The sequence below is a fragment of the Caretta caretta genome, chromosome 2 (genome assembly GCF_965140235.1).
Source record: "Caretta caretta isolate rCarCar2 chromosome 2, rCarCar1.hap1, whole genome shotgun sequence".
Lineage (NCBI taxonomy): Eukaryota > Metazoa > Chordata > Testudines > Cheloniidae > Caretta > Caretta caretta.
This window is the reverse complement of record NC_134207.1, coordinates 168,689,710-168,699,662: the sequence shown is the minus strand read 5'-3', so window position 1 is coordinate 168,699,662 and position 9,953 is coordinate 168,689,710. Positions and strand designations below refer to the sequence as shown.

General features: G+C 44.1%; 1 protein-coding gene across 3 annotated transcripts in view; it reads left to right on the top strand.

The window, feature by feature from the left end:
* Nucleotides 1–5,806: 5,806 nt before the first annotated feature.
* Nucleotides 5,807–9,953, top strand: part of UPP1 (uridine phosphorylase 1) — a 31,861-nt gene continuing 27,714 nt past the window's right edge. The window contains exons 1-3 of one of the 3 annotated variants that reach the window (XM_048839232.2): nt 5,807–6,108; nt 6,472–6,567; nt 9,527–9,594. In XM_048839232.2, coding sequence (XP_048695189.1) covers nt 9,542–9,594 — 53 coding nt within the window. In that variant the 5' untranslated portion in view covers nt 5,807–6,108; nt 6,472–6,567; nt 9,527–9,541. Of the gene's footprint in view, nt 6,109–6,267; nt 6,568–9,526; nt 9,595–9,953 lie in introns of those variants that run through there. The other 2 variants (XM_048839233.2, XM_075125576.1) reach the window with 2 other exon arrangements.

The following is a 9,953-nucleotide window of genomic DNA, read 5'->3' as shown; positions in this document are numbered from 1 at the left end:
TAGGAAGTCTGTAGCAACACAGGGAAATCTCCTGAATCCACATCCTCATTATTTTACACTGGATGACTGAATATATATATATATATAATTTCTTTTCAGTACCCTACATTTTCTCCCAACACCTCAAAGCAAAGTCCCTGCTCCTTCTCCAGGTAATGCATCAGCTATTTTTTTCCTGCAAAATACGGTTGTATAATTAATATTTATTTTAAGAATGTAGCACACTTTTAATACCTAGACTGTAAGTATAATATGCATATTACAGATAACAGTTTAATTTCTACCAAAATACATATTCTTATTGCACAACTGGTGTACACAGACTTGCTGAATTGGTGATCTGTGCAATCAAGTAACTGGTTCCCAGCCCCAAAGGGCTTACGTTGGGTCACAACCTGATATTATATAGAATACTTAATACAGAACAGAATAGCAGGCAGTATTGTAGTTGAAGAATAAATGAGCTTTAAGGACATTTTTAAGATGGATCTTTCAAATTATAATGTTAAAGAATACTTTCTAATTAACTTTTTAAGCTCACATTTTTAGAGAGCTGTAAGAGAAGAACTGTAAATTGAATATGTTCCTCCATTTGGTTCTACTAAGTGCATATTTTTCTAACCTTTCATTAGTTTCCAGTAGAAAGTAGCCTGGAGAGCTATTTGATCTGTTTATGTGCCTGAGATTCCTGTCTGAATGTTCTTGTGACAAGGTGAGGCAGCAGCCTTCAAAGGTTTATCGGGTCCCAGCCTATCATGTAGCTGGGTGGGGTATATAAGAAAAAGAAAGCTAAGCAGAAGAGTGTGTCCTCTTTTTCTTCACAGGTGGAGGGACACTGTGCCTCTGGGGAGTATAGTCAGCATTTGTCAGAGTTTCTCTTTGTTGCAGGTAACTGGCGATACCTATGCTCCAGTTGCCTAACTCCAGTGAGAATAGCTACGTTGCAAAATAATGTGAAAGCTGTGGTGTCCATACTGGTGCTGCACCCTCTTGTGCGTGCTGCTAGTGTTTCTGGGGGCTTGTCCCAGGGTTCTTCGCACTGCAGTAAGTGGAGCAACTTTATGAATTATTTCCCAAGGGAATTGTGGGAGAATGTGTCTGTCCTTTCTGGGCAGATGGTAGGAATTGTGGGATGGGATTGGAGTCCTAGAGGCACTAGAGTGCAGTTAGCTTGTGTCCATATTGCAGAGTGGTCATGTTAGCTGCTGATGAGCTGTGCTAACTTGAGCTTTAGTTTAAACATCCTCCAGTTCAGAGTTTGTCTGTGTGTGTGGATGGGGTGCAAATTGGGGCAATACTCAAGTTAACTTTGGAGTGAAGACAATCCCTGAGTTGCTTTGTTTTATTATGTTGCTGTTTAAGTCCTTTGTTTCAAACAATAAATCATGCCCTGGGGCAAGGGCTTTAAAAAGACTTGGGCATGGTATTTGCTTCCCTTCCCTGGCTGGTGAAACTGCCCACCAGTATACAGTTCTGTTCGTTCTGGACACTGGATGCTCTGTTCACGGTGGGTCATACGGGGTTTACAAATGGAATTAACTTCAGTAAGAGACTGCTTGGCAGTAGCTTGCTTCCCATCCACAACTCTGAGGGGGAACTTAAGGAAGCTAAGAAGCTCCCACATCTTCAGTATGTCTTCCCTGAGGGAGGCTGTTGGGCCCCTGATTCCTTAGTCCTGAGTTGTGATATTTACAAAGAAGCCCAATAGTGGTGGTCAATTTCCTTTAGCCTATGTCTATACCGCAGCTTGGAGCACGCCCCCCAGCCCAAGTAGATAGACTCATACTAGCAGTGCTCGAGTGGGCACACTAAAAATATCAGCAGGGGCAGCACTGAGGGAGGCTACTGAGAGCTATAGTCACCCCAAAATTTGCCTTAGCCCCTCCATTACCACCCTGTAGCAGCTGCTGTTCTGCAGCTACCAACTCTAAAGGTAGAGCAGAGAAAGCGGTGGCTGCTGACCGGGTGCCCACCTCCAGCAGCAGCAGTGAAGTATGCCTGGCCAGGAGGCTGGGGTGCGCAAGAGCAGCCCCCAGCCTGTGTCCCCGCCTGCCAGGGTGCATCGCCCAGGGTGGGTGGTGCGCCCCGGACTCCCCACAGTGGCCTGGACTGACCCACTCTGACCCAGGCTACTGGGCCCTCCCCCCATGGTTGCTGCTCCCCGAGGGCTCTGCTGGCCCTAGACCCAGGTCCCCCTACCCAGGCAGGTCTTATCAGCTGTGAGCAGTCAGCGCCCTGTGCTGCCTCACTCCAGCTTCCAGCCTCCAACCTGGACAGGGTGAGGTCTCATGGCGTGGGGAGTGCAGCCCCCCCTGATTTTTCTGTCTGGCCCATCTCAGCCCCTGGTGCCACCCCTGAATATCCAAGTGTATGTTGTGTCTCCAGCTGCAGCTTGTTCCCTGTAGGCTTGAGAACCCAAGCCCCAAGGTCTATTTTGAATGGGCTAGCTCAAGCCAAGCCCCACAAGTGCTAGTCAGTCTACGTGGGGGCGGGGGAGAGGCTCACTCTCTGGTGCAGTGTAGACATACTCTGCAGCGATTTAGGCATGCCTGTGACTAACTCAGTTCTTAATAAGACAGGAAGGAAGCAAAATGTGGAGACAGCAGAAGCCATCGGAATTTTTTTCTTCTCACCCACTTTCCTGCTGTGCCAATCAATTAATAAGAGAAATATGTTTAGGGAAATCCTGAGCTTCCTGTCTGCAAGAACCCATGTATTAAAGGAAATGATTCTGGAGCAATGCCAATGGTAAGTGAGTAAGAACCATTCAATGAAATAAAATCCATCCTACAAAAATCTTATTTGTAGAGAGGCTCAACTGCATTCCTCATTGTTCCATTTTCCCAAATATCAAATCTGACATCCATGTCATATGCAACCTATTTATAGATATTTTTATGGTGCTCATCATGGGGAGTGCCTGAATGCTTATCTAAACATATGCCAGAGAACTGAAAATCTGGTTCTGTGGTGACATGCAACACAACATTGCTTGGAAATTAAACAATTCACCATTTTAAAGGGGAAAAACTGATCCTCCAATTATTTCCAAATCTGATATGTATGTCTTTTAAACAACCCATTCTCCTGCCATACGTGGGTCAATATGGATTAAGATTGCTAACGTTTTAAATTATCCTGCTTCACCTCCTTTGTTTCCTATTGATAACACTTCCACTTTTTTGCCTAAGCAGGGAGGGAAGTTAAGCTTCAAGATCAGACTTGAAGATCAGACTTGGTATTACATAACTATATCACTTAATTTGCAATAATAAAGCCTTAACAATTGTATAAAAACATAACACTAATGATTTGCCTAAGTCTTATTATCTATTAATCACACAATATTTGTTGTAGAATAACTAAACAGTATCAAATTCTCTCACTAAGCTATTTTGCTTTTTCAAAACCGCACTGTGAAAGGTCCATTAGGTAATATTTATATTTTGTTCAGAAATTCATAGAGACACAATAATTGTGCTCATGTGGCTTAAGAAAATTTTGGGTATGGCATAAGGAAAAAATGGCTAGGTTTTAGAAGGAATCAACTCAGAGGATACCTGAACACAGGGCTACTTTTCATTAGTTATGCAGAAGGTAAGGGTCACCACCTTTCTAGAACTTTCCTCCTTATTCAATTCCTATTGGTTCCCATTTGTTTGGTATTATGATATCATATATACATTGTTGGTAAAATTCTCGCCCTGAGTGAGCTAACCTCTTAATCATAGAAATTAGAAAGGTCATTTCACCTATCATCCTGTTGCTAATACAGGATTCCACCTGGCAGTATATCCTGTAAAGCTTTGTCTAGTCTAGTTTTAAATATATTTGCACATCTTTACCATACTGGGTTGCACTTTTGCAATGAAGTTTGCATATAAACTTCCCGTACACACCCTGCACATATGAAACACATACCATGCACACCATTGTTTCCTACGCTCAATCCCATAGGCACCTAAGGCTTATGCTCTACTGCAGTCCACAAAACTCCTGGAGAACCTGTAGGCACCTAAACTTACTTGGTGCCTGAGTCTTCAGTCAAGATGTTCCCTCAGTACCTATGGTTCTACCTGTGCACACGCACTTCTGCCTCCCTCTTGGGAATCAGCTGCCTATCTCCTGCATGGGCCCCAGAGCAATTCACAAACTGGGAGAAGGCAGGTGTTTGGCTGCCTACATCACATGTGGGGCCCTATCCAGTGGGCAAACACAGAGGCTGCCTACCAGATTGGATCCCATTCAAAATCTAACTGGAGGAGGAGATGGTAGTATGTCCACTTTTTAACTTTTAGCCCAGTGGTTAGAGTAGTATTTGCCAAACCATGGGTCCCAACCCACCAGTGAGTCACAAGGAAGTTCTAGATGGGTTGTCAGGCTGGACTGACCCATCACTGGGTCCTGGCCTAGGCAAACATACGTTTGTCTTAGCCTGATGCAAAGTGAAGGCGCCTTGGGATGGGGGACAGGGTGTTGGAGCGTGAGTTAGTTCCAGCACTTACCCCAGGGGAGGGAGCCTGGTTCCCTGCTTTAGGAATTGCAACCTTGTGCAGGTCACAGTGCCACTCAGATTTGGACCAGCCACCCCTCTAACATGAAGGTGCCAGGCCAAACCTGAGTGGTGCTGTGACCCTATGCACTAAGTCACAGCACTACTCACTCAGAGTTGGCCTAGCCACCCCTCTGTTATAGTGGAGGTTGGCTGGCCCAAGCCTGAATGATGCTACAAGGCCATGCACAAGGTTGCAGGCCCCTCTGATCAGCATTTCCCATCGGCTAGATTAGGCAGCTTCCCTCCAAGCATGCTGGCTTTTGTGGATTGTTTTCCTATCTCTCCCCATTCATTGCATAGGGAACCTGAGCACCTAACACAGGTTTTGTGTACTGCAGTGCTTTTGTGACTTTTCTCGGTGCCTAAGAGGTGCTGTGATGTTCAGTGTTGCACTAAGTCCCTTTGTGGCTCAAGGTCATACTGTTTAGACACATGGTGGCACATATGCCATCAAATCTAGTTTATATACTGTATGCAAATTCTAGAAAGACATTGACAGGTATGCTTACACTCATTCCCTACACATACATGCTGGCTCAGAGCCTGATCCCATTGAAAATATTGGTTACATGGCAAATCCCTTAATGACTTCAAAGGGACCTGAATTTGTACTATTGTATACACATACTGTACAGATTTTCACAGTACACACACATCTGCACATCCCGTTAAACATAAAATGATTCAGTGCTGTTCTAGCCATGTCTGCCCCAGCATACTAGAGAGACAAGCTGGGGGCTGTAATATCTTTTACTGGATCAATAACAGAATAACAGAAGTTGGTCCAATAAAAGATATTACCTCCCCCACCTTGTCCGAAACAAAAGTAAACACACATCCCATTGCGCGCACACAGAGACAGTCGCATACATCCAGTTCCCCCCACAGGTAACATGTCCTAATATACACAAGGCCAAATACACACAATTTGTTACACCTGTGTGATTGTATGTGTAGTGGGGTATATACAGTTTTAAACACACACTTATATACACTTGTAAACACACATGCTTCCTGTTACACAATAAATTGAATATATACCCATCTTATCACATAGGTAATTAACACTCCCAAGTCCACACAGACTCACACACTTTCTGTGACCCACAGTTACTTGCACAAGCATGGTTACCCACAGTTGCAGCATGCACAGAGAATGAAACACGCAACTGTCCTGCTTTACACACACACACGGCACACTCTTTGTTGCACGCACACACACGCGTCACAGAGACATCCTGGGAACCACCGGCTGAAACCCTCCACGCCCTGTCACTCTCTCACGTCTCCGGCCCGGCTTTTCCAGCATTGCTCAGCCTGGGCGGGAGAAACAGCCAGCTCAGCCCGACCCGCCTCTCCCCAGACACCGCCGCCGCGCCGTGCAGCGTCCCCCGCGGCGGCGGCGGCAGCCCGGTGACCGTGGGAACAGCAGCAGCAGCAGCCGGAGAAGGCAGCGGCGACGGGGACGCAGGGAGACCGGAGCCCCCAGCCGGTAGCGACCCGAGAGGCACCGCAGCAGCCGCCGCCGCCGCCGGCTCCCTCACCTGCCGCAGGTGAGCGCGGGAAACCCCTTCTCCGCACGGCTCGGGCTGCGAGAGGGGGCCAGGCAAGAGCCGCTGCCGCGGCGCTGGGGCGGGGCTACGTGCCCTTCCCGGGGGCCAGGAGGAGCCCGAGCGGCGGCGGCGGCAGCGGCAGCGGCGGGGCGGGGCGGTGCCAGGAAAGGGCACTGAGGGCACAGAGCAAGGTGCTTACTCACGGCACTCGGTTTCCGGAGCCAGGGAGGAGGGAAAAGGAGCCGTGCCGTTGCTAAGGGCATATGCTGCTCGCCCACTTCCTGCCGCTCCCTCGTCCCGGAGCTTGGTCCAGCAGCGGCACCCACCTCTGCCAGAGACCTGACTCCCCTGTTTCCTTCCCAGCTTGGAAACCGGCGCAATAGCTTGTGCCATTCAGATACCGTTGAGAGCCGCTGGAATTGGGCAGCCGCTGGAGTTCAGCTTCTCCTTCCCCGCAAGGTAGGTTACAGCTGGTGCAACGGAAGCCAAGCAATGCCCCCCTTTAACTGTGCGGAGAGATGCCTAGTGTGTCGGTTGCTATTGTGCCCAATATTCATCATTCCTAGTTAAAAATCCGGTACTGGAAGCCCCTTGTGGGAACTGGGATTTCATTTCTTTGTCCCTCCCCTTGCTGATGAGGAGATGAATCTTAAAACCAACAGCACTGTACTGTTCTTTTATGAAATGCCAGAATTTGTGCTGGTACTGGTAGAGAGAGCTTTATGGGGTCAGCTGTTTGGCCGGGGAGGTAGTTTTTCTTTGGAGCAAAGTATACCCGTGTTTCACAATTAGACTAACAGATCAGCTAGGGGTTCCTCATGTGAAGAAACCCATACTGAACTGTCATTATCTGAGTGATACAGAAGTAGGCATACAATATGAACGGAAAGCCTATTGCAGAAGTGCTATATAATGGAAGCAATCACTTAAGGATGAGGAAAAAATATGCTCACACTGAAAATTGAGGGCTTAACCAACTCCTGTTAATGTCAGCAGGAGTCATTCCAATGAGTTTAATAGGAGATAGAGCAGAACCTGAGAGTTAGCTCCTATTTTAAAAAAGTACTGATAAGACATTAATCAAAGAAAGCCACAGTAAAAATTATGGGCTTTGCATAGTTGTAAAATATTAATCATCAAATCTGAACACTGATTAAAATAGGGAATCTACTTCTAGGTTTGAAATTTGCACCTGTTTTGTACTATATACTGTGTACCTTCTTCAGAAAACAATAATTTCTTAACACCTATCTAATGTAAATTGTATCATAGAAAAGGAAGATTGTTAAAATAGTTTCCATGGCTATCATAAATGAAAATTTTTCTTTTAAGTAATATTTTCTATTTTAGTAGCTTGTATTAATCTATGCATCTAGCGATCTATAACACACTAGCGTATTGAAGTGAATATTGATTCCATTAGTAAAGAGGATTAAAGATCCAAAATTAAAAGTCCTGAAAATAATTTAAATTGTTGTAAATTTACTTCAAAAATCATTTATTCATTCATCAGTTTAGGCACTAAACAGAATGTGAAAGTCTTCTTCTCCATCTGGGATCAAATGTAGCCTAGATACATAAGTATAATATATTAGTTATACAATTGTTCATTCTTATTATTGGAAATAATATAATTCCAGTTCTCTCACATACTTGGATCAATAATTGCCTAAAAGTGTAGCATGACTTTATGCAAATATTAACCCATTTAACAGTGATATCTTCCTCTGTTAAGCACTTGTAATGATGCCTGACTATAATAACAGAGGCAAGTCCATGGGGTTGGATCAGTGTAACTGGTGATGAAATTTGACCCAGTACTCTTATAGTTTACTGCAATGTCTCTATACATTTTCATATAGTTTCTTTTGATAAAGCTGATTACCCTAAATAAAGGAAAAACCCTTCCTCTAAGCATCAACACATTCCCAATACTCAATAATTTGTTATGAGCGGGGTAAAACTTGTTATAAGTTGAGTTAAAACCCCAGTTAACATAACTGTGAACATAAGCCCCCGCCTAAAACAACCTGCCCTGTGTGAACCTGCCCGGGAACTTTTGTCTGAATATTTTTATGGGTAGGGTGTGTGTGTGTGTGTGTGTAGAGAAAGAGATCACAGACAAAGTGAGGACAGATGTGTATGTGTGTGTGTGTGTCTAGAGATCACATACAAACTGAGGACAGACAGAGGGAGAGGCAAGAAAGCCAAGTAGGAGCTCCGAGCCACTAATCACAGTGTGACCCTGGGAAAAAAAGTTAGAGAGAGCACTTTGGGGTCTGGTGTTGGCTCACGTAGCGTGGGGGGTGTAGACTAGGGCTTTGTCTTCACTAGTACTTCTGTTGGCAAAGTTTTTATCCCAACCGACATGTTTCACTGACAAAAGCTGCGTGCTATGTGAGTGGGAGATGCTCTCCCGCCGACAAAGCTACCACTACTTATTGGGGGTGGTTTAATTATTTCGACAGGAGAGCTCTCTCCCGCTGGCATAGAGCAGTTACACAGGAGACCTTACAGTGGCACAGCTGCAGCAGTACATCTGTGTCATTGTAAGGTCCATAGTGTAGACATAGCCTAAGAAATTGCCCCTTTTGTTCTTGGTTCCTTCCATATTCAAAGACATAGGGACTTTGCTCATTCCTTGTAAGTAAACAGGCTGCATCAAGAAAAATACTAGACAATCAATTTCTGCTTCCAACTGGAACATCCCCAGGGCCCCAAACTTTTAACTAGCCACTGGGGTCAAAAAGGGGCAACACACTTCTCTTTTCCCACATGTAAATATTCGGGCTTTTTTCATCAGATCTTCTGTGTTTCTTTCTCGGAAAAAAAATATTTTGTAATTTTGTTGCAAAATCTGACTCTTTCCTTCTATTGCAGTCATTAGGTTGAGTGTTTCTTTAAGGAAGAGATTTGACTCAATAGTGTTCACCTCCCATTTATTTGTGTACTCATTTGGGCTCAGCAATGATGCAGAACTTCCTTTACGACATTTTATAATTTGTCTTAGTCATAGAGAATGTGTTTTGCATAAGAATGACAAAAAATGTCTTTGTGTAGTTCAAGTTTTGATGCAGAGATATTTAACCCACTGGCATCAGCTGTAAAATTGTCCATTTTAATTTTGGATAAATGCATATTTTAAAAAATCTAATAGTCAGATGTTCACATTGTTGAAATTTCACCATTTTTGAAGGAGCTGTATTATGTGTGGACCTTATTATTAATGTATTTATTTAATGTTTTAGAGTTAAGAGTAATGACTATGTAGACTAAATGCAACATCTGCGTTACAATTAATGAAACTAATTTTAAAATGGGACTAAGCAGTATGTAAAATTAAGCATGCATGTAGATCTTTGCAGGATCAGGGCCTTATTTTGTCACTGAAGTACCATACACTGTTTTCTTCCTTCAGGTCTAACTGTATAGAATGGCACCTGGTATAACAGCTGAGAAGAAGACTGAGGATGAACAGTCATCAAAGTAAGAACCAAAACTAATTTCAGTATCTACTTTGAAGGCATATAAGTGTACCACTTTTAACTCCTCTCAAATAGCATGTTTTTCATTTCACAACCTAATGTTTTAAATAGTAAAACTCTACAGCACATATGTGTTGACTGTGGCCAGGTCTAAGCTCAAAACTTTCACTGCTATTGTAATATCAGTTAGGCATGTGATTTCTTTCCAACATTTTTGTCCTGGGAAAAGCCTTAGTGTGGACTCAGTTATACTGGCAAAAAAGCGCGTTGGCAGGTATAGTTTTATTTAGTTCAGACACCAGCACTCTTGAAGTATAAGCTGTGTCTAATTTAGAAGGGTTTGCCAGAATAACTATACAA